The sequence below is a fragment of the Callorhinus ursinus genome, unplaced genomic scaffold, assembly GCF_003265705.2.
Source record: "Callorhinus ursinus isolate GAN/ISIS: 27379988/994484 unplaced genomic scaffold, GSC_fseal_2.0 scaffold12, whole genome shotgun sequence".
In the NCBI taxonomy this organism is placed as follows: domain Eukaryota; kingdom Metazoa; phylum Chordata; class Mammalia; order Carnivora; family Otariidae; genus Callorhinus; species Callorhinus ursinus.
In genome coordinates, this window is record NW_027397074.1 from 77750558 (window position 1) to 77776286 (window position 25729).

Genomic DNA, 25729 nt, shown 5'->3' on the forward strand with positions numbered 1-25729 from the left:
GAACATGTCACCAGGCAGACAAAAGTGAAATCCTACCCTTTTCAACCCGGACATGGTGGGGGTGACTGCGGCCTCCCAGGCCACCTCTGGAGCCTCTCCTCATGCAACCTCCCCAACGCAAAGGGATCTTGCTCGGACGTGGGCAGTTTTGAAAGGAAGCGTGTCAGAGCTGTAGAGGAGTGTTTGCTCCTGAAACGGTGACAAAGGGAGCACTGAATGTAACATGTCCCTGAGGAGCCACATGAGGAGAAAACCCCCAGCAGCACGGGCGGGTAGGAGGGCCTCCCCAGGAAACCAGCCGTCCTGCGGAAGGCACGGTATTGGCCCACTTGCACCTCCCCCTGGGCGCCTCATCACCCTCGATTAAACCGAAGCCCTAATTCTTTTGGTTTTTGTTTTTTAATTTTTATTTATTTTTTTAAGTAATCTCTACACCTGGGCGCCTGGGTGGCTCAGTTGGTTAAGCGACTGCCTTCGGCTCAGGTCATGGTCCTGGAGTCCGGGGATCAAGTCCCACGTCGGGCTCCCTGCTCAGCAGGGAGTCTGCTTCTCCCTCTGACCCTCCCCCGTCTCATGCTCTCTCTCTCTCTCTCATTCTCTCTCTCTCAAATAAATAAAATCTTTAAAAAAAAAAAAGTAATCTCTACACCTAACATGGGGCTTGAACTCACAACCCCTGAGATCAAGAGTGGCGCGTTCCATGGACCGAGCCAGCTTGGCGCCCGAACGTCCTCATAATTCTTACATTTCCACTAATTTGTTTTTTTTTTAAAGATTTTATTTATTTATTTATTTGAGAGAGCGAGAATGAGAGAGAGAGAGAGAGAGCGCGCGCACATGAGAGGGGGAGGGTCAGAGGGAGAAGCAGACTCCCCGCCGAGCAGGGAGCCCGATGCGGGACTCGATCCTGGGACTCCAGGATCATGACCTGAGCCGAAGGCAGTCGCTTAACCAACTGAGCCACCCAGGCGCCCCATTTCCACTAATTTGGAGGCTGCTCCAGGTCTTCACTACCAGACACCCTTCTTCGGTTCCCCTCATGCTTCCTAAGTTCAATTGCCCAGAAGGCTGAAGAGTGTGGGAGAGAAGAGTGAGGAATAGAGCAGGGCGGCCCGGGGGCCGGTGAGGCAGGGAGGGGTGCTTTGTTTCCCTTGTCTATCCTCTGGGGCCGGATCAGAACAGGAGCCTACAAGGCCGCAGTGCACTGAGCATTATTTGGCACCTGCCCCAGTGGAGGGAACCGAACGAGACTCGAGACCCGGGGGAACCAGAGGCTGGTGATGGGGACCGAGACCGCCGGGCCTTACCGAGTCCCTTCAGGAACTTATTGACGCCGCTGTGTTCTCCACTGGGGAGTGTTTCTAGGTACTCTTGGGCTCGGACCTCAAACAGACCTGTCAGCAAGAGAAATCCCAGCCATTTTAGTTCCTTCTCTCTCTCTTCTTAACATATCCATTTCCTTACTGCCATAAAAAAGAAACCTTGCTTCTGAGACGAGCTGCTCCTATAAACATGCTCTGAATCATAAGGTTTATAAGGGTTTTTATTGCCCTTATAATTGCCCGACCTTGTGCAATAACTATCTTCGGGAGGCTGTAAAGCTAGATCATACATGAAATCCTATTTTTATTCAACAAACACCTTCCAAGTGTCTATACTGTGCCAGGCACGTGGTTTCAAAGATGAACCAGACCGCCCTGGCTTTCAGACTCCTGTAGTCTCCCCTTTCCTCATATTCTCCCCTAAGAGGAATGCCGGCCAAGTGGTTTAGCTTCCAGGGAATCTGTCTGCCATCTGTCGGCTCAGGAAGGCCAGACAGGGCACCGCAAAGGGGCCTTCGCCTCTAGCCTCAAGGTGTGAGCTTCAGGCATTGTCTTCCTCCTCTCACTGATCTTCCCTGGACAGAGGACGCCTCCCATGCCACTTTTAAGCTTTTGTGTCTCGACCTTTCTATCAAATAGTGATCTGTAAGCAGATGATCTGGTTAGCAGAGCTTCTATTTCAAGGAATCCTGTCGTCAGGAGTGTGACTCCGACACTAATCAATTTCCTTGTGTCTCTTCAGATACCATTCATCAGAATACCTGATGTGTGGCCATTCTGTCTCTACTTTGCAAAGAGCTCCAGGCATGTGGGGCTTTGGTTCCTTCACCCAGGCTGGGCCATCACAGCACCAGAGGACACGGAGGCCTGGGGCCAGAGGCTGTTCCAGGGCCCTCGCTGCCCTCCGTCTTCACTGGCCCGGCTTCTCCGTGGTGTCTCTCCCCCACCCAGGTCTAATTCCCGTCAGTGACTGTCTTTGCCAACATTGCTAGCTTTCCGATTCCCAAAAGGACTTACTATGATGCAAGAAAGAGAGGGGAGTGATTTGATCCTCCCTCACATGCTCCCCCTCCTAAGCCCTGGAAGTGTGATGGAACCCAGCCAGAGGGGACAGGGAAAGGGAGGAGAGAGAGTGCAGGAGGCCAGGCTCCATGGTGAGATGACCCACAAGCTCCCCAAGTTGGGGAGTCTCTGCGGTCCTACCTCCGGTGCTGCGGCCGATCAGGCTGAATGTGAGGAGGTGCTCACACAAAGTGGGGGGCACGGCCAGCCTCTTTCCCCCTGTCCCCCGCCAGCCGGCTCCTGCCTGCTGGTGCCACACCTCGGGGGACTGGGAGGGAAGAAGGGCAGAAGGAAGGAGAGGCCTGAAGAAGAGGAGAGGAGGGGCCGGCGAGAGACAGGAAAGCATGTTCTGGAGAGTTTCATCAAGTGGGAAAGATGGAACCCAAGGAAAACCTGCTGCCCGAACCTGGAACGTGGTTCTGGGAGAGGCTGTGAGCGGGGACGAGATGGCCAGAGCAGACAGGCCGACTCTGGGGCAGTGTGACCAGCTCCGAGGCGCCAAGATGGAGCGTCCCCGGAGGAGGCCACACAGTCCCTCCCACCCGTGCCCTGGCCCCACGACCTTCCTCCCCACTCCTCTGCCTCTGCCGGCCTGGGCGTCTCTAGCTGCCTCGGCCCCCGGCACGGAAGGTGCCCCCTAACCTCTGGCATCCTGCCGGCGCAGCTCCCGCTCCTGGATGAAGCCCCGAAAGGTCTGGGTCTCCATGAAAACCTCCAGGAAGCGGCGGAGGCTCTTGGAGGAGACGGCTTTGCGGAAGGCCTCTCGCTGCAGGGTCCTCTCCTCGCGCTCGCCCGCCGTCAGGAACAGGGAGTAGTGGCCCACGATCTCCACGAAGAAGCGGACGAAGGCTTCGGACACCACCTCGTTCAAGGGGCTGGACTGGGGGCCTGAGCAAAGTGGGGACGGGGCCGGCACCAGTGAGGGCGGGGGCAGAGCCCGAAACAGCCCCGCGGGCGCAAGTAAGGACTAGAGCCGATCATCATTCTCCGAGACCAAGGTTACCCGGAGGGACGAAGTCATTTCTTTCTCCCCTTTAATTGGGTATTTTAGGGCCAAACTGGGGGAGGTGGGAAAAATTTTCTCACAATTCATTGTTAGCATGAGATCCAGATCAAGGGGTTACACACCCAGTTTCTCTCTTTGCATGCCCCTCTGGCCACTTTTCCTACTTAACTCAATGCCACGTGGAAGGGCTGGTCACCTGCCCACTCGCTGCCCGACTCTAATGATGGAAGAGGGAGATGGAGGTGGCTGAGCTCTTACCATGCTTGCAGTCTGGGGGCCCTTCATCCTGGTCACTAGCCAGGTCATTCCTCTGCTCCAGAATGTGCTCCAGGGCCACCTGAAGCTTCCTGGGGAGGATGGAATCCTCGTCATCCATCTGTAAAGCAGAGACAGCAGGTGGGCTGGTGCCCCAGTGCCTCTGGGGATGAGAGCGGCATCCTGGCCCGCAGGTGACACTGGATACACTGCAGGGCAATCCTGGCACAGTTTTTGGATTAGTGGAAGAAACATGATTTATTTTCTCATTTTTATTTTTTTTAAAGATTTTATTTATACATTTGACAGACAGAGAGAGCAAGCACAAATAGGGTGAGTGGCAGAGGGAGAGGGAGAAGCAGGCTCCCCACTGAGCTGGGAGCCCGATGCGGGGCTCAATCCCAGGACCTGGGATCATGACCTGAGCCAAAGGCAGAGGCTCAACCGACTGAGCCACCCAGGTGCCCCAAGAAACATGATTTAGAGATAGAGATCTGAGGTTTGAATCTTGATTCCATGTGGTTTTTTTTTAAAGTTTTATTTATTTAATTAACCTCTACACCCCACCGGGAGCTCAAACTCCCAACCCTGAGATTAAGAATTGCATGCTTTTCCAACTGAGCCAGCCAGGTGCTCCTCTTGATTCCACTTTTTACAAGCGATATGAGCCTCAGTTTCCCCACTTGTAAAATGGGGGTACCAATCAATATCTACTTCATTGTGAAGATTAAATGGGCTATAGAAGACATGGATGAAAGAATTTGAAAGAGATATAAAGAAATGGAAAGGTATTCTGTATTCACAGATTGGAAAAATCAATATTGTTAACATGTCCATTTTACCCAAAGCCATCTATAGATTCAGTGCAATCCCTACCAAGACTGCAATGGCATTTTTTATAGAAATAGAAAAAACAATCCTAAAATTCACATGGAACCACAAAAGACACTGAATAGCCAAAGCAATCCTGAGAAAAAAGAACAAAGCTGGAGGCATCACAATTCCTGATTTCAAGCTTTATTAACAAAGCTGTAGTAATCAAAGCAGTCTGGTAGTGGCATGAAAACAGACACACAGACCAATGAATGGAACAGAATCAAGAGCCCAGAAATCAACCCATGCATATATGGTCAACTAATATTTGACAAAGGAGCTAAGAATTCAATGGGGGAGGGGCGCCTGGGTGGCTCAGTTGGTTAAGCGACTGCCTTCGGCTCAGGTCATGATCCTGGAGTCCTGGAATCGAGTCCCGCATCAGGTTCCCTGCTCAGCAGGGAGTCTGCTTCTCCCTCTGATCCTTCCCCTTCTCATGCTCTCTCTCTCTATCTCATTCTCTCTCTCAAATAAATAAATAAAATCTTTAAAAAAAAAAAAGAATTCAATGGGGGAAATGATGGCCTTTTCAATAAATGGTGCCAGGAAATTCATGCAAAGGTATGACATTGGACCCCTATCTTACACCACTCACAAAAATTAACATGAAATGGATTAAAGACTTAAAGATTAGACCTGAAATTAAAACTACTAGAAATAAATAGGGAAAAAGCTCCTTGACATTGGTCTTGGCAATGCTTTTTGGATATGACACCAAAAGCTACAAGCAACAAGAGCAAAAATAAGCATGGACTACATCACACTAAAAAGCTTCCGTACAGTGAAAAAAATGAACAGTAATAGTTGTACACTTACGCACTGCTGGTGGGAATGTGAATTAGTGCAGCTGCAATGGAAAACAGTATGGAGGTTCATCTACCATATGATTCAGTAATTCCACTTCTGGGTATATGTCTGAAGGAAATGAAGTCACCATCTTTCCTTTTTTTGCTTTTTAGAGAAAGAGCATGAGCGTGAGCAGGGGGGAAGGGCAGAGGGAGAGGGAGAGAATCTTAAGCAGGCTCCATGCCAGGCTCGGAGCCTGACGTGGGGCTTGATCTCACAACCCTGAGATCAGGACCTGAGCCGAAATCAAGAGTTGGACACCTACCCGACTGAGCCACCCCTGAAATCACTATCTTGAAGAGATATCTGCACCCCCTTGCTCATTGCAGCACTATTCACAAAGGCCAAGACATATAAACAACCTAAGTGTTCATTCACGGGTGAACGAATAAAGAAAATAAGATTTTGTGTGTGTGTGTGTGTGTGTGTGTACATACACACAATGGAATGTATATACACGTATAATGGAATATTAGTCAGTTATAAAAGAGAAGGAAATCCTGCCTTTTATGACAACATGGATGGACCCTGAGGGCATTATGCTTAGTGAAATGAGTCAGAGAAATACAAATGCTGTATGTTCTCACTTATATGTGAAATCTAAAAAAAGCTGGATTCACAGAATTAGAGTAGAATGGTGGTTGCCAGGAGCTAGGAGGTGGGGGAAATGGGTAAGTGTGGTCAAAGTGTGCAAACTTCAGGTTATAAGATAAATGGGTTCTGGGAATCTAACGCACAGCATGGTGACTATAGTTAACAATACTCTATTGTATACTTGAAAGTTGTTAAAAGAGTAGGTCTCAAATGCTATCAGCACACACACAAAAAAGGTAATTAATTATCTGAGGGGATAGAAGTGTCAACTAATCTTATTGTGATAATCATTTCACAGTACATCATCATGTTGTACATCGTAAACTCATATATATGTCAGTAATATTTCAATAAAGCTGGGTGGAAAAATTAAAAATGCAGTACAATTACTTTGTAAAAGTGCTTGGCACCTAGTGGATTGTCAACAAATGTCCCCCACGGCCCCCACCCCGTAAGATGGCTAGTGTTAAGCAGGGACTCTGGTCAGGGCAGATGACCAGTGTGATCATGGACTTCGGAGCAGGAGGGCCCTGGGGAAGGGCAAGTAGACAGAAGTAATGATTCAAAAGAGAACAAAACATTAACATGACAGAACTTTTCAGCAGTATGGCAACTCCAAGTTTAAAAGCAATCCATGGGAATACCTGGAAAACCTTTCTGTAATGAATTTTTCCAAGATCTGTTAGGACTTAGCCCTCTTTGGCAAGTGATAACGAGAAAATAAATGTGTAGGGGCGCCTGGGTGGTTCAGTCTTTAAGTGTCTGCCTTCGGTTCAGGTCATGATCCCGGGGTCCTGGGATCGAGCCCCGCACTGGCCTCCCTGCTCTGCGGGAAGCCTGCTTCTCCCTCTCCCGCTCCCCCTGCTTGTGTTCCCTCTCTTGCTATGTCTCTGTCAAATAAATAAATAAAATCTTAAAAAAAAAAAAAAAGAAAAGAAATGTGTAGGGCACCTGGGTGGCTCAGCTGGTTAAGCATCTGCCTTTGGCTCAGGTCATGGTCCCGGGGTCCTGCTGGGCGGGGTGTCTGCTTCTCCCTCTGCCCCTTCCTCTTGCTTGCTTGCACACATGAACCTGCTCTCTCCCTCTCTCTCTCTCTCTCTCATGTTCTCTCTCACTCTCTCTCTCTCTCAAATAATAAAATCTTTTAAAGATTTTACTTATTTGACAGAGAGAGACATAGCAAGAGAGGGAACACAAGCAGGGGGAGTGGGAGAGGGAGAAGCAGGCTTCCCACCGAGCAGGGAGCCCCATGCGGGGCTCAATCCCAGGACCCTGGGATCATGACCTGAGCCAAAGGCAGACGCTTAATGACTGAGCCACCCAGGAGTCCGACCTTTCAACTTTTTTTAGAGGCGCACGCACGCACACACACACATGCTGACCCTAAAACAACACAGATTTGAACTGTGCAGGGCCAGTTATAGGCAGATTTTTTTTCAATAAGTCCACTACAGTCCTATAAGTGTATTTTCTCTTCCTTATGATTTTCTTTTCTCCAGCTTAACTTATTGTAAGAATATGGCACATAATACCTATAACATACAAAATATGTGTTAATTGACTGTCAACAATAATGCTTTTGACCAACAGTAGGGCTATTGGTAACTAAGTTGCTGGTGAGTCAAAAATTACGCACAGACTTTTAACTACGAAGGGGGTGGGCACCCCTAACCCCTGCGCTGTTTAAGGGCCAACTGTGTTTCTTTCTTTCTCTTTCTCCTTTTAATAAGAAAAAAAAAGATCAGGACAATAATGTATATAATCTTGTGTCCTGATTTTTTCCACTTGATTTTATATTCTGAACTTTGTTAACAGTTATTTTTTGAAAACATTTAAAAAAGACAAGTGTTTATAGTTATAACCTATACAAAGCTTCTAATTGTTAGAAAAGCATATTGTGATAAAACACATGGGACGCAATGCTTTGCCAAACCTTTGCTCTTTGGCCCCTGCCTTCTCTCCTGTTCTCAGTCCAGGCCTGGCCGGGGATCGCCCAAGCCCACTGACCTGTTTCGCAATCCCAGGCCCACCAAAGAGCCTTTCCAGGCCTGGAAAGCTGTGTTTCCAACAACGGAGAGGTGAAGACAGAGAAGCGGGTTGTTGCCTTTTTACTCACCTGTCTGAGGAACCGATTGTTGACGAGGTCGACCACAAGGACCTGCAAGATGAGGGAAAGGGACGATTCCTGTCACCAGAGCTTCCGGGATATAGTGATAGACTCTTAGCCTTCCTCGTCCTTGGCATCCAGACAGGCAGCTGGGGTGGGGGTGGCGTGGCCCATTTGTGGTTTCCTGACGTTGCCACTCTAGCCACAAATGATGAAGGGGGGAGTAGGGGGTGGGGAAGGGCTTTCCAGAATTGCATGCTTTCAACACCGAAACCACAGGCTGGGACATGTGTATACCACAGACTGGACTCCCTGCCCTGTTCCGAGACTGACGCAGAGCCTCTGGGACAGACTTTTAGTGTGTGGGTTGGTGGGTGAAAGAGGCTGGAGGACCCCTCCTTGTTTCCATTCCATTCAAGTCTGCATTCCCCACTCCCAGGGCTCTCTCTCCTCCCAGCTACCCACTTGGCCTTGCCATTTCTCTTAATGGGATAGGAGGAGAGAAATCCAGAAGAGTAGATCCAACTGGAGAATGAGTCAAGCTGCAGGTGCTGGGCTTTCATTAATCGAAGTTTTTAGGATAAGCACCTTCCCCTTCTCTCCTCAGAGTGGGGCTGAGACCCAGGGCCAGATGTAGGGGGAGGCAAGTGAGCTGCCTAGGGCACATGGTCAGGAAAATGCTGGGTGTCTGCCCGCATGACCCTGGCCAGCATGGGCCCACTGGCTGTGATGGAGGAAGAGCATGGGCCTGCATGGCCACCATGTTTTCACCAACAGCTGGAAACACAGGCATCCACATAATACATCCCAGAGACCCTGCCCAGGAGCTGAGGGGGCTCTCTTCTTCCTTCTCAAACACACGTATGGGGTCGAACTGAGCCATTTCGGGGATCACAGGGTACCCAGACAAATTCCTTGAGGTTTGAAACCTACACTCAAAGACCTGTGTGTGCTGGTGAATACTTCACGGGACTTCAGGCCTCTCTGGGCAATTAAAGGAGCCACATCTGGGGGCCTGGGATGAATTTCAGGGACAGGCGTTCCCCTGGGGGTTCAGAAGTGAGTGGTATCATTTAGGCCCCCCCAGTTTCCTCACTGACGGCTGGGAGCAATCAGTACAGGGGACAGAGATTATTTAGAGGCAGGGACTGGGGCTAAAGACCCACCGAAATGCCAGGGAGGACTCTCCCTACTTGGGGGCAAACCTGAAAACCCAGAAGTGCATCACTGAGAACATTTTGGTGGTTGTCTTTTTAACTGATGTGAAAAAGGACCTGTTTGCAGGAGCACAGCCTTGTCAGCTCTGTTATTAGTCATGATATAAATTCCAGCTCTTGTTAGTTCCTGTGTGCTTTCTTCCTCGGTGCTGGAGAGAGGGAGGAGGGAAGGATAGGGTGGGTGGCTACTTATGGATCAAGTGTTTTAGCATCTGGCAAAATTGTAGATCGCTGCCCTTCAGGCCAGTGGGTTCATTTAGAGAAAACCGAATTTGCAGTCACCAAGGGCCTACTGAGGCAGGCTGGGGGTTTGTATCTAATAGACAAAACTGCAGGGTCCCCCACCCCTCGACGTTGCACGCTTGCAGTGCCTCAGCCAGGACCTCCCCTCTGTCCTCTGGCCCCCCACAGGGAGGAAACAGGGACGTCCCCAGTGCTTACCTCTTCCAGTGGCAGCTCCCGGAGCAGCGGCAGCGAGCTGGTGAGCAGCCCGATGAGGAAGGGGGTTGGTGAGCACACGATGTCGATCATGGCGGGCGGCAGCACAGGGATGTAGGTGTGCTGCCAGGTGAAGGGGTAGATGACAGCCACCATGGCGTGGCAGCACTTGGACAGCGTGCTGCAGCAGAAGGGGGAGAAGGGGAGAAGGGGCAGATTCAGGGGCTCTGGACTGGGCCTGCTCAGGCTCACAGGGTGGGCAGCCTCCATGGAGGAGGCTGGAGAGAAACGCAGACACTCCATCCCAAGGGCGTGTTGGTCAGAAAAGGCGTCACGCACCTATTAGGCACACTGTGTAACAGTCTGAACACAGATTATACCAGGCACGTGGGGCCTGTGTGAGGCTTTGAGACACAGCTAGAAGGATGAATTTAATGCCTCAGATAATTTTTGCTAGTGTGCCTTCACATGCGAGTTACATTCTCGTAAGGTCTTGACCAAATCATTCAATTCCACCCCTCTTCCCCAAACGCTTCCGAGTCAACGAAAGCCTCTTTCCTCATGGATGCTCACGAATTTCTCATACTGAAGATGCTTTTATATTTCTAAACTAGCTTTCTCTTTGTTCTCTTCCACACACTCGCTCAGCCAAGCACGAATACCTAGGTGCAATCACGGGAAACAGGGTAACTCCTCTGGTATTCACGTGGTCAGCAGTCAGCTCCCAGGCTCTGTTGTGTAAACATGAAACTCGTGTACAGTTGCCCCTTACCCAGAATTCAAAACTTGAAAAAAAAAAACAAAAAACACTGGGAGTCTCCCTTAAAGAACTGTGATCATGGTACAGCCTTTATCGGCAAGCCCTGAGCTCCGGTGATCACTGTTCCCAGGGCTCTGTGCAGAGCCTGAGTTCATGAGTGGATGAATGGGGGGATTACCCGGGACTATCATCTGGGATACCAGCCCCACCGTGCTGCAGACAGGGGTGCCCGGCAGCCTCCCACAGTGAGCAAGAGCCAACCTTCTCTTCTTCCCTGCAGTTTCTTCTTTCTTCACCAGCCTGCTGGTGAGCAGACCCTCTCTGCTCTCATTCTACTGTGCTGTTTCCAAAATGCCATGGGATTCGAAACTTCAGAAGCTTGTTAGAAATACATGTAATGTAAGAATAAAATAAAAGTGAGGGCCCATGGTTTCTCCCGTGAACGTACTGCATCCTCCTCAGGGCACAGGCCCTGTAACCAGCAATGCCTTTGTTAGGCCACCTTCTGAATATTTGCCCTGGCTCTCAGCTGTGCTCTGTTAGGCATAGTTTAAGGAAGCTGAGTTCTCCATAGATGAATGCTCCCTTACTGGATTCCCACTGATGTCAGGCACCTATGCAGGCATACTTTGGAGTTCTGTACCAGACCACCACAATCAAGCAAATGTCTCAAAAAAAGGCAGTCAAATGAATTTTTTTGTTTCCCAGTGCATATAAAAATTATGTTTATACTATACTGTATGCAAGTGTGCAATAGCATTATGTCTAAAAAAATAATGTACATAATTTAATTAAAAAGTAGTTTATGCTAAAAAATGCTAACCATCATCTGAGCTTTCAGTGAGTCATAATCACCAGTCACAGATGACCATAACATAATAATAATGAAAAATATTGTGAGACATTACCAAAATGGGACACAGAGCCACAAAGTGAGCAAGTGCTGGTGGAAAAACAGAGCTGATGAAATTGCCTGACGCAGGGTTGCCACAAACCTTCAATTTTTTTTGTTAAGATTTTATTTTTTGACAGAGAGACAGCAAGAGAGGGAATACAAGCAGGAGGAGTGGGAAAGGGAGAAGCAGGCTTCCTGCCAAGCAGGGAGCCTGATGCGGGGCTTGATCCTCAAGACCCTGGGATCATGACCTGAGCCGAAGGCGGACGCTTAACGACTGGGCCACCCAGGCACCCCAAACCTTCAATTTGTAAAAAAACAAAAACAAAAAATGCAGTATCTGCAAAGTGCAACAGACCGAGGTCTGCCTGCAACCTCACTCTCATAAAACTTCCCTGAGCCCGTTTTAATAGGATCACTTAGCTCTGGCTTCCTTAAGAAGAAAAGAGGTGAACTAAAAGATATTGGCTAGCAAGTGAAATAAGCCAGAGAGAAAAAGGCAAATACTGGACAATTCCACTTATACATGAGGGACTTAGAACAGGCAAATTCATAGAGACCAGGGGCTGGGGGAGGGAGAATGGGGAGCTGTTGCCTAGAGCGGACAGACTTTCAGTTTGAGATGATGAAAAATTCTGGAAATGGACAGTGCTAACGGTCACAAACACTGTGAATGTCCTTAATGCTGCCACTGAACTGTGTACTTAAAAATGATTAAAATAGTAAACTTTATGTTATGTATATTTTATCACAATAAAAAAAAAGCCAAGAAAAAATTACTTACCTGCGAAAGGAATTCCTCTGAATCGGGTATCCCTGAACATCCTTAAAATACATACTAGCCCCCTTTCCCATCCCACCTGCATTTGGGGGCCCCTGAGCCAAACGAGAGTAATGTTGAATCCTGTTCATTTATCAGCATGACCCTCCTGACCTTCCTGTTTCCTGTCTTTGCAAATTATCTCTCTGAACACTCAGTGGAGTCCTAAAATGCTTCTTAGGAGCATGGCACCCACATGTCCCACTATTCGGTCCTGGTCTTTTCTTGCAAGTGATTACCCCCAAAACAAGAAAGATACTACCCCAAGATTTCATTATCATAATGCCCATAATATCTTCTTCATAAGAGGGAGGGATACAAGCTATATAATACCTTCTTTATAATACCTTCCTTATACCTATTGAGTAATAGTGAGACAGAATAATTGTTAGGACTTACACCGAGAAGAACAGCAGTAATTCACCCGGCAGGTTGGTGACCTCAAAGAATTTTCTCTCAAAGCAGAGAAACATTTTTCCTCAGGCAACCCTTTCTCTCAGATATTCCGGAATGTAAATACTGTTGGTGAGTTGCTCACCCTTTGTGTTTAATTTCCTTGATGACTGAATGTGTTGAATTTACTTTGTTCTACAATTTTAAAATTTTAGGACCAACCTGTACCAGTGTGTGACCAGTCTGCAAAGCTGGTCTGCTCACGTACTACATTGTGAGAACACGACTGAGAACACCAGGACGTTAAAATATAAATGTGGATAGCTGGGTCTAGAGCAGGTCTTTTCAGACTACAGTTTGCAGCCCATCATTGGGTCCTGAAATAATTTCAGTGGGCTGTGATCAGTCTTAGAAACAACAAAAAGAACAGACTAGAAGAGAGTGTGCTGCATTCTGTTCCAGTCGTAAGTAATGATCTGTGGGCCTGTGTGTGGCATACGCGTTGGGTCTGAACGTGAACGGCATTGCTCATTAGGGCCTGCAGTAAAAAGGGTCTGAAGTCAATGATTTGGACCAAAGAACTGGAGGCCGGAGGCAGACAGACAGTAATGGTCCAGTTGGAATTCGGGTATGTTCCATGTTTTCCTGGGATGTTGGCTTTCATTCCCAAGTGACTAGAGGGACCTTAAAAGAGACGGTGAGAAAGAATTCCCTGAAGGAAGCCTCGCGTATGAAACCTGTCTCTTTGGACAGCACGTTTGTTGGAAGCTCCCGAATGTGTCTTGGAGGAAGAGTGGCTCCTGGGTGGGCCTCGGCGGTGGGAGCGGTCATGCGGGGCCCACTTCACAGCTGGCTCTGAAGCTTTTCACTTCTGTCCGCTTACTAGCAGAGAATAAAAATGCAGTGCTCACGCTGAAGAGTTCTTTCACATTTTCAGAGTTGTGGTTTAAGCACTTTTGACCCCAGGGAGGTTATAGAATCACAGAATTTTAGACCTGGAGTCACCTTAGAGATGGAGTTCATCTTCTTTTGAATCTTTTTTTTTTTTTTTTTTTTTTTTTGCTAAGCCTCACACCCAACGTGGGGCTTGGACTCACGACGCTGAGATCAAGAACCGCGTGCTCTACCGACTGAACTGGCCAGGCGCCCCTTCTTTTGCATTTTAAGAGCTAAAGGGACCGAGGCCAAGGCTGACCTCTGCATTCAGGGTGGGCAGTGAAGCGCGTGGAGGAGGGGAAGACATACAGAGCGGGGAGTGGAGGCACAAAGAGACACAGTGAGAAGGCTTTGTGGTTTCCTCAGTCACTGCAGTAGAAAAATAAATGTGTTTAAGGTTTTTTTTTTTCCAACTCAAAGAAAAGGCCTTCTGCCCTTTTGCTTTCTTGCGGCCTCATCCCTGCACTGAGAACGTGTAATGAGTTGCTGGCTTCTCTCTGCCGCTAGAGCATCCTGTGGCTCCTAGGGGAAGCCTAAGGGGCCCTGCAGTGCCGGGGACCCCCCACACCCCCCCAACGTTCAGCTGCAGAGCGTGAACCAGCTGGATGGGGAAGGCAGTTGGAATGGGTCAGGAAAAATGATAAGCAACGCCAGCTCTAGCCAGATACATACAGTGGGTGAATAAATGTTCCGGAGAGAAAGATCAAATTCATCCATGCCACTGGAATGCCCAGAACTAAAGGACAGCTGAATTCAATTTTGACAGGGACCAATGATGACAACTCAGCCGGGTACCCTGCTCGCCATGGAGGTAGGTGCGGGCCCCTGCTATCTCTCCTAACAAGGGTTTTTTGGTTGCTTGTTTTTAAATCATCTGATGTGCTGTTGCAGCAGGAGCCAAATGTTCCCGCACCTGGCTGTCATTAGCACCTCGCTGGCAGGCGCATATGGAGCGCAGGGTGCTCAGGACAACAGGTGGGCAGTGTTTGAGGAGTAGCTCATTCATTCCTCTTGCTCACCAGCCCACATCAGTATGCTGGGAGAAAAAAAAAACCAACAACTTCTCTCTCTTGAAACACTAGAAGGAAAGGTCGAATTCTGCAGAGTGCAGTTAGTGACAACTTTGTCCCCAAAATAAATGGTAGAGGAGAGAGGAATTATTTTGAGTATAGCTTGTGTTTTTCTAGGTCTCTGCTGCAAGTGCTAATGAAATTTTATTCCCAGGCACATGAAGGCTAGAGGAGCCTTCCACGGGGGGTGGAGGGGTGGGCACTGCTAGGATGGGTGGTGTCTTAGGAATATGCAAAGAACAGGGTTTGGTTTGGGCAACAATGAGGATGACTTTTCAAGTAAGCTTGCCATACAGCCTTCCTGAGCATCTGCTGGTTGGAGGAGAGGCAGTGTTTCGGAGGAAGTCCTAGGAAGACAGCCCTCGCAGCTGGCTCTTGTTACCGTGGGGGTGGAGGAAAGCACACCAGCCTTCAGCTGTGATCGATTTGTACAAAAGCAGAGGAGGGAGGTGATGCCCACGTGGGAGGCTGACTGGGCCACAGGGCTTCAAGATGAGCACAGGGGAGAGGGTCCCAGAATGCTTTGCTATTTGGCGGTACTTTGTGAGGGTTGAAGCATTAGTCTGGAGAAATCAGGATGCACTTGTGCGTAATCAAGTTCTCCTGGAGAAGACACTTTGGTTCTGGTTGCTACCAAGCCCCTGTCACCATATGTGGGGTTACTATGCTCAGCAACCTTCCAACTCATCTAGGAACCAGTAAGAACTGAACACAGAGCCTTCTCTAAAATGCTACCAGAACAGTAAACAATGAGTTTCCTGAGTTAGACAGACTCCCCAGGAATTTGAAGAATGATCCTATCAGCATCCGTTAGTATCCCAAGCAAAGTATCTCTCCTAGTGTATCATTCCCAGGAACATGAGCGAAAGGCAAACTTCAGTCTGGGCTGGTACCTGGAGGGACCTAGAGGGAGGTGGGTGCCACCATGCCCTGGCTGCCATATTTCCATGACTGTACTTTCAAACCTGGAAGTAACATGTTGCCAAATTAAAAAAAAAAAAATTAGGCTGGGCCTCAAGAAAACTGGCTTTGCTACTCCCTGTATGATCTTAGGTGAAAGCCTTGAACTTCCTTATCTGTAGAGTAAGTCAAGTGGACTAGATAATTTCTAACTTCCTTCCAGCTTTAATGTTTCCAAACTATAAATCTATGTGCGCGAGAGAAAACCAGGTGCTGGAAATAGCTGGAAAGTGAAAAGAACCACGGCTTGTCATCGGGAGATAATCCTAGGGCTCATTAGTGGAGACAGGACAGAAGAGCTGGGGTGACATCGCATGGGACAAACTAATAGAACAAAGTAGTGGAGAGGTTTTGAGTCCCTGCAGTAAGCGCCACATGAAGGTGGCAACACAAATAAGCACGGCCTGAGAGCATCTGACCCCTGATGGATGAACCGGAATAAGTCTTCAGCCCAAGATTTTGCTAGTGATGGGTTTGACGTAGAAGACAATTTTGGTCATGCTAGTCTCCAAATCTTGCTCTTGGTGTTCATATGCAAAAACAGGTAGTTGATACTTAATATTTCATCAGACTGATGCCATTATGTTACTAAAGTTGTATTTTTCATAGGCTTTTGCTGAATGAAATTTATGTACCTCTAAGACTGGCAGGTCTTGGTGTTCTTGGTGTTCATATGCAAAAACAGGTAGTTGATACTTAATATTTCATCAGACTGATGCCATTATGTTACTAAAGTTGTATTTCTCATAGGCTTTTGCTGAATGAAATTTATGTACCTCTAAGACTGGCAGCCACTCTGGGGACCTCTGAAGTAGTATTCTGAATGCCAGATCACCAAGGTGGCAGCTACTGATCCTGCAGGTGGGCCTCGGGCAAGCTCATCTGCCCAGAGAGGGCACGCTCACAAACCCTACCTTTTTCTGAGATGGCAAACATTGCCGAGCATAACCGATTCTAGACAGGACAGGGGGGTCCCCATTTAGGCTTACAGAGACTGATAAAAAAAACCAACAACCAAAAGGAGAACACAAAAGGACGAAGGTGCATAGCTACTTAGGAACCGATCTGTGCAGTTACTCATGGGCAAAGCCAAGGTGCAAACACCAGTATTTACCAAGATTTGACCACCTTGGGGTGCCTCGGTGGCTCAGTCAGTTAAGCGTCTGCCTTCGGCTCAAGTCATAATCCCAGGGTCCTGGGATCAAGCCCCGCTTCGGGCTCCCTGCTCAGTGGGGAGTCTGCTTCTCCCTCTCCCTCTGCTGGTAGTGTGTGTGTGTGTGTGTGTGTGTGTCAAATAAATGAATAAATAAATTAAAAAAAAAAAAGATTTGACCACCTAATCCTAAGTAGGCATTTGGCTTTATAGTCTTCCAGTACCCCAAAAGGATAACAAGGAAATTTCTCAAATATTAAAAACTTTGTCCCATCTAAAACTTTTGAACAAATCTGTTTATGTGCAACTCTGATTTTATGGTTCAGCTGGGTCTGTAGATTAGTTAAAATGTTGGGAATTGAAATTAATAAACTAAAAAACAAATGTTTATCATTGGGGAAATGAAGAAAGGGGTATAAGAAAATATTTATTTGGGTTGCTACGACAACAGAACAAGCCATCACAACAACATTCTCTCTTTTCCATCTGTCAAACTTGGGCTTGACAGAGCCTTAAGAAACACTCAGTGTCCACCCTGAAGATGAAATGGAGCAAAAATATTATTCTAAATTTGACAGATTTTTGGCTCGACTTAAAACTCTTTTATAACTCATTTAGTATTTGCCACAAGTCCTGGCTACTTCCTGTTGCAGTGGGTAGACTCACTAGCAGTGAAAAGTAAGTACATTGTGTGTGTGTGTGTGTGTGTATGGTGGGGGGATGGCAGCATGAGTATAGGCCGAATTCAGGCTCACGTCCACCCCGAGATGCCATGCGGCCACTCACTGAGCTCGTGGCGTGTCCTGCTCTCTTGTGCTGTTCTGGGGTCTCACAAAGATTGGGGGGAATCAGAAGAATGAGGAGGCTTGCTTCCACCTCTAGCTGAACGGGCCGGAAATGGGACCACATGTGGCGTGTGGAGTACTGTGCCCAGTGGTGATGAGCATGAAAGACCCCACGGGAGCTTATGCTGAAGGCTCTCCTCATAGACTTTCCCAGGTCAGACGATTTGCAGCCAGCCACTGTCCTCAAAGCCCTAGTTTGTCAGGGCCTGGCCAAAGAACTCTTCAGGTCTTATGGCTCTTTGTCCATAAATCAGGCAGCATTAGGTGGAGGCAGAGTCCTCCTGGGGGGATACCCAGTAAGCAGAGCAGGCCGGAGAAGGGAAGATGGGTTCTAGCTTTTTCACTGAGCAACTTCACACACAGGATGTTCTTGGGTGGATTTTCTGTGTTTTAATCATTAGCTATCTTTCTTTCTTCCTTCCTTCCTTCCTTCCTTCCTTCCTTCCTTCCTTCCCTCCTTCCTTCCTTCCTTCCTCCCTCTCTCCCTCCCTCCCTCCTTCTCTTTCTTTTTTTTCTTAAGATTTTATTTTTAAGTAATCTCTACACCAATGTGGGATTCAAACTTACAACCCTAAGATCAAGAGTTGCAGGCTCCACTGACTGAGCCAGCCAGGAGCCCCAGGAGCCCCAGCTGTGTCACCTTCTTACAGGTGAGCCAGACTTCCCTGCACTGGCTCAGTTGGCCTGTTAGGGAAGGGGTCACAACGGAGGGTCAGAGAGACCTGACACCGAGGTCTCCAGAAGTAGACAGTGTAAGCTGCAAAAGAGGTGCAGAGACGCCCCGACTTCTGAGCACAGTCTAGAGCAGAGGCCTAGGCATCCTGGAGAGGACCCACAACACGATGTGTATTTAACTCTAACCCAAGAACGTTAAGAAGGGCATTAAATGAGCATACACAGTTACTTGGGCTTCACACAGCTCTGAAGTGTCAGGGATTGGAATCGCTCTAAGAAGGCCGCAGTAGCTACCCAGGTGATTTCTACTGAATCAGATGAAGCCGGGAGAGGAGTGAGCCTCTGGAGCTCAGGGAGAGGTGGGGTGTTGGGGCTGACTTTCCCTCAGCAGCATGTTCATAGAAGCACATAGCATTCGAGCCGGAGGGGTCCTGCAGGCATTAGATAGTCCTCTCCCCCACTGCACAGCTGGGCACATAAGGTGGTCGTCCCCTGGGACACTCTGGCAAGCACAGGACGCCTGAGGAGGTGGGGTCAGGTATAGGACCCTTAGCAGGTTCTGGGCCAGGATCAAAGGGAAGGCAAGGCATGAAGGAGCACGGTTCCAGGAGGTCCCAAGCACTCTGGCCTGTGGAGTGAGAGAATTTCAGAGCGAGGAGAGACTGTGGGGTTGCCCGGTCCCACGCGCCTCACTGGGCCCCAGCTGAAGGCCACAGGGAGGGAGGGCTTGGGGAGAAAAGCACAGAAGTCTTAGCTTCTTCAGTACACAATTCTAGCCTGATGCCAAGCACACAGGGGGTCTCAACGGTGTGTTTTAAAAAAGACTTTCCTTATATATTTCTGTAGATGGGGTCACAGACGCTGCCCTTACCCCCACCAGACCACATGGCGTGCTCCTCCTCCTCCCTTCTCATTTTCTCCGGAGCCAGGCTGCCTGCGTCCCAGCCCTCCCACTAACCACTGGCTTGCTTGAGCAAAGTGACTTAACCTCTGTGTGCTTCTTAGTTTCCTAATAATAGAAGCTATCTGACTGAGTTGTCAGGAGCCTGAAAGAGTACAGGTCAACCCCTTCCAAGAGCCGGGCCCAGAGGCGACATTCCAGTGTTCTTTGTGGTGGCGGTGTTGTTCCTGTCATCAGGCTTGCTCATGCTGCGATTCCTTCTTTTCCGGCCTCAGCTCTATGGGCCTTTATTTATTTATTTTTCCAACCCTTCAGGTCTGCCTGGAACGGGCACTGGACGGAAAGATAATTTATGGGGCAAGAGAGAGAATACTTTGAGGCATTTGTAACAGGAAAAGCACGGGCTGGCTGCCTTTGGGGACAACATGACGTGGGGGCTGTCACAAGTCGCAGTGATGAGGGGCCTGGGTGCAGATGAGCCCCGGTTTCATAAATGAGGAGGCCCAGGGCCCACAGCTGAGGATGCTCAGGCTTCCTCCCTCCTCCGGGGAGCACCCCCGGGCCCTGCATCCTGTGTGATGAGAGACAGATGTGCAAGTCTGAAAGCTCTAAAGGGTCTATAAAGGTAATTAAGGTGTTTTACACACACACACAGTGGTTAACTGCGCCGTGGCCTGGCTCTGGACCCTGTCCCTGCAGCAGCCATAGCTGGCATTTTACCCCCTCTGCCCTCTCATGGCGGTTTGCTGTTCGAAGGGACTCCGTCTCTAAGGGCAGAACACCAGGCATCATGGAAAGTGGGGCGAGGAGAGACACTCTGAAGTCCCCTCCAATCCGACCACATCGGTGACCTGTCCCCGCAGTAAAGCTGAACAGGAGGGGAGGAGCTGGGAGAAGCAACCCAGATGCAACCACGGGGCAGGGTCCATTCTCAGGGATGGAGTCCCTTCACTTTCCTTTGTCTCTTGTTAGAGCGGCTCTGGGGGAGGGGCTTCAGTCTGTCAATCCAGAAATCTGTCCAGGCTGGAGGGAGAGGTGGGCAAGTCCCCTCCAGACATCTTCGTCAAAGCATTTCCAGGGGTCTTCATACCCTAAGCCTGACTCATCCCCTCTGCTGTCCTTCAGGGATGCATCTGTCTCTGACCCTTTCTATTCCCACCCTCTCTCTCATTGTACCTCTCTCTCTCTCATGTTCTCCTTTGTTGGGGAGGGAAGCCTGGGGAGGGCATGCTCCTGTCCAGCCATGCCTGTCTTCCCAGACATTTTCTCAGGCGGCACCTTCCTGAGCCTACCATCTTCAACCCGGCAGGAAGCTCCTGAAGGGGCTGCCTGACCCCATCTCCAGTCTGGGTGGGCAGCAGGTTTGCTGGGCTGGCCTTCACTTCTTGCCTCCGCCTTCCTGAGAGCCATCACTTTCCCCTCCCCCACGGTGGAGCCTGAGAATTCTACTTCCGGGGACAGAGCGGGGCTTCCAGAGAAGACAGACAGCTACTCGATAAAACCGGACCCTGGTCACTGAAGGGTTATTACTCATCTTTTGCTTCCAGAGCCCCAACCTTAGAACTCTCCCGCCTGAATTCCCCAGTGCCCAGTGAGCTCGGAGAGCTGCCCACTCCCAGCACCAGCTGCAGGCTGAGAGCCGGCCTGCTTCCTGCGCGGACCCCAGGGCACGGGGAGTGCAAGAAGCATGACAGCTAACAGTGAAGAGCTCGCTAAAACCCCGGGGCGGGGGGCGAAGGCTGGGAATAGCTAAGTGGCTGCTGTCCAAAGAGGAGCATCACCAAGATGACCAGATGGGCCGCAGTGGGAGGAGAGGACTGGATTCCATTTCCTTCCCCGTTCCTGATGAGCTCCACATTCATTCCTTCTGTCCTTTCCGTTCTTCCTCCTCCCTTTTGTTTTCCAGATTTGGGAGTCCTCCTTCCTCTCCAAGCCGCAGTTCTTTGATTTGTGTGTTTTTGGCATTTCTTCTTTCTGGCTGGACTCCTCGGTTGGCCTCATCTGCTTTCCCTGCTTGGCTGGCCCATCTCAGCCCTTCCTGGTGGGGCGGTCACCACCGGTGCTGCTGTGCCCTCAGTTCCGAAGCAGAGAAGGCTCTGATTCAGTGTTCTGAAGTGATGAAAATGCCAGGAATTCTTTTTTTTTTTTTTTTAATCCAAAATTCACTCAAATCCCTATCTGCGTCTCCTCTGGCTCTTCTTTGATTTGTGACTTGGGCTTTGCAAATCACTGAACATGTCCCTTAGGACACGGGGGGCATCCTACCATGCAGTGAGCAGGTGTGGGTGATTCTGTGTCATTTACCCACCGTGCGGATCCATCTGTGTTTATCATGGCCGGGCAGGCCTCTGTGAACCTTGGCCCCTTGCCCCCACTCCGCCTTCCTCTGTCTGCTTAGCTGCGGTGAACCGCTTTACAAGTTCGGGAAGGTGACACGCTCGGCCCACTGTCTCCTTGCCTTTGTCTACAGAGCGATAGCTCCTTTAGCCTGGAATGTGCTCTCTACTTGCTCTGAGTCTCAGGACTCAGCCAGAACTGGCCTCCCCTGAGCGTGAGTGCCCTCCTTGGCGTCCAGAACATGCCGCTCCGATAAGCCTTGATGGCACGGTCCCAGGGGCTCTGCTCACGCCTCCGTGCCCCGCCCCGCCCGGACTGAAAACCGGGAGTACAGCTCTGAGCTTTTACCCTTGTGCCTTTAGCCCACAGCAGAGTGCCCAGCACCCCGCAGAGGTAGGCTGAGTATCAGGTAAGTAGCACAGAGAAGCGCAGGCTCACGTTGTTTTACAGAACCAGTGTGCCTTATAAACCTCCCACCCTCGCGGCCCACTGGTCTGCACTCTTCCCTCCGAGGTGCTTCCTCTGCAGTCCTGGGCAGTCACCTGCCTCCCCCACTCCAACTCCAGACAGTCCTCCGACTGTCATTCAGATACTTTAGTAGAAATGGCCACGGCGGGTACCTGAGCTTGTCTGCGATGAAGATGATCCTTCTTTCCAGAAGCAGGGAGGCAAACACACAGAGCAGGTGGCGGACGCTGAGAGAGGAGAAGAGAGACTCAAAGTCTACGTGCTCGAGCCGGGAGTCCAGTGGGCGGCACAGTTCAATCACCTGCCGGGGAACAGAGCAGCCATGAGGAGGTCCTCAGCAGGGGTGAGCCATTTGCAGAGGAAGAGGGAAAAAAAAACGAGGAAGGCAAAAGTGACCGGTAAAAGAAAGATCCTAGGACACTGAGGGAGCAGCTACACTTGGTACGAACTCTGTCTCACAGTTGAGTGTGAGGAACGTTCAGATGGAGGTGGGGACACTGGATGGCAGAATCAATGGCCTGTGGCCCCAAATGCTTGGAGGCTCTGCCTGACAGTGACATGTCTGGACCATGCCCCTCCCCGGGAGTTCCATGACTGTTGATGTCCTATCACTTAGAGTCCCACAGGAAAGTGTCTCTGCCTCACGAGGGAATATCACCTGCTGGAATGGAGTCACAGGCTCACGCAGAAGGACCAACAGATCCAAGCAGCACTTTCCAGACTCACCTCCTCTGGAAGGCATTTCTCAATAAACCCAACCCCATACCGATCCCCTCCTTACGATGTGTCTTACAGCTTGTATGCTTAGTGGGCACATCTTCTCATTCTGTACTCATTGAAATGTTCCCAAATTCATCTCAAGTCACTGCTCATGTGTGTTTTTCCCTTTAAATAGATGACTCCTTCACAGTGAGCAGAGACTAGTGTTTTACTCTGAGCATGGCACCTGCCCAGTGCTGCCCCCATAGTAGGGCTCACTAATGTTAACATCCTTATGGCCGAGCCACCTGCATCTGGTATAGGATAGTACAGGGTTCTCCAGCAACACGGAGAATGCTTCCCTCTGTTCTGGGAAATTGAGTTGTTCCAGAATACCCTAGACCTATCCTTATCCCTCATCTGTATCCAGAGGTGACCTGCTTTTTCAAGGGCTTTTGGAACTAGAGACTCAAGGCTGAATGGAATCTGCCTAGTGATATCCACAGAGCCATATGAAGGGAATGGGAAGGATGAAAATAAAGTCCTGCATTAAATTCCAACCCAGCCAAGGAAAGGGACATACCTCAAAGTCCTAGACAGGTGAATAAAAAGTAGTATGTAAGCTTGTCTTACATAATCTGTTTTACATTATGAAGTTACAGAGGTGATGGAGACCAAAAATGTAAATAGGTTCAAATACAATCTATGAGTGTAACTGGCTAGTAAGAGAAGCTAAGGATGTTCGATGCAGTTCCCTCACCTGTAAGGCCAGTGTCATACAAAGAAACACCATGTGCTGCCATGGCACAGAGCTGGGGGTTGCCCTCTGGGACTAAATCCCAGAATGGAGGGACAGGGTGGATTAGGGTGGATTTTATGATGCCTGATGTCACATTCAGTGATGTAACAGACCACTGAAAGCCAGCCCTTTGGTCTGGGCCATTCTCTCCTCTAGGAGACAATAGGAATCTGATGACTTACCTCAGTTCCCGATCCTGGCAAGAAGTTCTTGACAACAATGGTTTTGCCCAGTGCTGGGAAAGGGGCTTCCATGACACTCCTCATGAGGGGCTGTACCAGGGCAGGAGAAATGCCTCGCCGTTTTTCCACCTCATCCAAGATCTGCAAGGGTCACAAAAGCAGCTTAGCTATCCTGAAGTCAGGGCACGAAGATATCACTCTGTTTTTGATGAAATGGGCCTGCCACCGCGACTAAAGAATTATGGGGAAGCCCTGCTGTCCTGATCAGGCCAAACTTAAAGTGTTTTCATCCCATATGTTATTGCCTCAAATCTCCTCTCTATGTACCCACTCCTTTGCCATGTGCCTTTGCAGTTCTTCTCACTAAAGTGGTAAAGTTCCTGGATCCCCTTGACTTTGGGTTTGGCCATGTAACTTATTGGCCTAATACATGCATTCTCACTGGGAGCAATATTGCCCCCAAGGGGATAAAAATTGGTTCTTGGGGGCTATGCTGAAAAAAACTTAGATATTATAATGGTTTGTAGCCCTTTAAAAGCCCACAGTACCTAAAAAGATCTACAGCGTATCTGTGGAGTTAAAATATCTCTGAGGCTAGCCATTATGGAAGTGCAAACCAAAACCACAAGATACCACTTCACACCCATTAGGATGGCTATAACCAAAAGATAGACAACAGCAAGTGTTGGTGAGGAAGTGGAGAAACTGGAACCCTCATGCACTGCTGGTGGGATTGTAAACTAGTGAAGCCCCTTTGCTAAGCCGTCTGGCAGTACCTTAAAAGGTTAAAGAGAGTGCTTCCATATGACTTAGCAATTACACTTCTGGATATTTACCAACAGAAATGAAAACATGTTCACACAAAAACTAGTACATTGGGCCGCCTGGGTGGCACAGTCAGTTAGGCGTCTGACTCTTGATTTCAGCTCAGATCATGATCTCAGGGTTGTGAAATCAAGCCCCATGTCGGCGAGCTCACAATCAGCAGAGTATGCTTGAGATTCTCTCTACCTCTCCCTCTGCCCCACCCCCGCGTGCTCTCTCTCTCTCTAAGATAAATAAATAAATCTTTAAAAAAAACAAAAACAAGAACTAGTGTATTAATGTTCATAGCAGAATTATTCATAATATTTCAAAAAGGGGAAGTAACCTAAATGTCCATCAACTGATGAATGGATAAACAAAATGTGATGTTCCATTATATGCCATTATCAGCCATAAAAAGGAATGAGATATTGATTCATGCTACAACATGGATGAACCTTGAAAAGATTAGGCTAAGTCAAAGACACCAGTCACAGAAGGCCACTTATTGTATGATTCCACTTGGATAAAATGTCCAGAACAGGCAAATCCATAGAGACTGAAAGCAGATTGGTCGTTACTAGGGTTGGAAAGTGACTGCTCGTGGCTACAGGTGTTGCTGGCTGGGGTGATAAAAATGTCCTATAAATGTGGTGATCATTATGTAACTGTGTGGATATGCTTTAAAAGCCACTGAATCCTAGATTTTAAATGGGCACATTTTATGTTTTACAAACTATATCTCAATAAAACTGTTACTTTATTTTATTTTTTTTAAGATTTTATTTATTTATTTGACACAGAGACACAGCGAGAGAGGGAACACAAGCAAGGGGAGTGGGAGAGGGAGAAGCGGGCTTCCCGCTGAGCAGGGAACCCGATGCAGGGCTCGATCCCAGGACCCTGGGATCATGACCTGAGCCGAAGGCAGACGCTTAACAACTGAGCCACCCAGGTGCCCCATCAATAAAACTGTTATTTTAAAAAAATCTAAATGCAAGACCCTCCATAATCTCGTTGTGGACCAAAGAGTTTAAATAAAAATACCATTTATATTAATACACATGTAGCCATTGAACCATTGAAATATGGCTAGTCTGAATCGAGGTGTGTTGTAAATGTAAAATCCTCAGTAGATTTCAGAATACAAAATTAAGGATGTAAAATATCAATGACCATATGGATTATATGTTGAAAAAATCATATTTTGGATATGTGGGTTAAATGAAATTTATTATTAAAATTAAAAAGATTCTATATATGGTAATTCTTCAAAAAATTAAACATAGAATTACCATAGGATCCAGTAATT

General features: G+C 48.6%; 1 protein-coding gene across 5 annotated transcripts in view; it reads right to left on the reverse strand.

The window, feature by feature from the left end:
• The window catches only part of DENND2A (DENN domain containing 2A), a 98312-nt gene that overhangs the window by 350 nt on the left and 72233 nt on the right, over positions 1 to 25729 (reverse strand). For 3 of the 5 annotated variants that reach the window (XM_073899281.1, XM_025854938.2, XM_073899280.1), the window contains exons 13-19: positions 23614 to 23754; positions 22086 to 22234; positions 9724 to 9901; positions 8075 to 8116; positions 3649 to 3766; positions 3027 to 3272; positions 1308 to 1394 (exon numbers count right to left, since the gene is read on the reverse strand). In XM_073899281.1, coding sequence (XP_073755382.1) covers positions 1308 to 1394; positions 3027 to 3272; positions 3649 to 3766; positions 8075 to 8116; positions 9724 to 9901; positions 22086 to 22234; positions 23614 to 23754 — 961 coding nt within the window. Of the gene's footprint in view, positions 1 to 1307; positions 1395 to 3026; positions 3273 to 3648; positions 3767 to 8074; positions 8117 to 9723; positions 9902 to 10382; positions 10452 to 22085; positions 22235 to 23613; positions 23755 to 25729 lie in introns of all 5 variants that reach the window. The other 2 variants (XM_073899283.1, XM_073899282.1) reach the window with 2 other exon arrangements.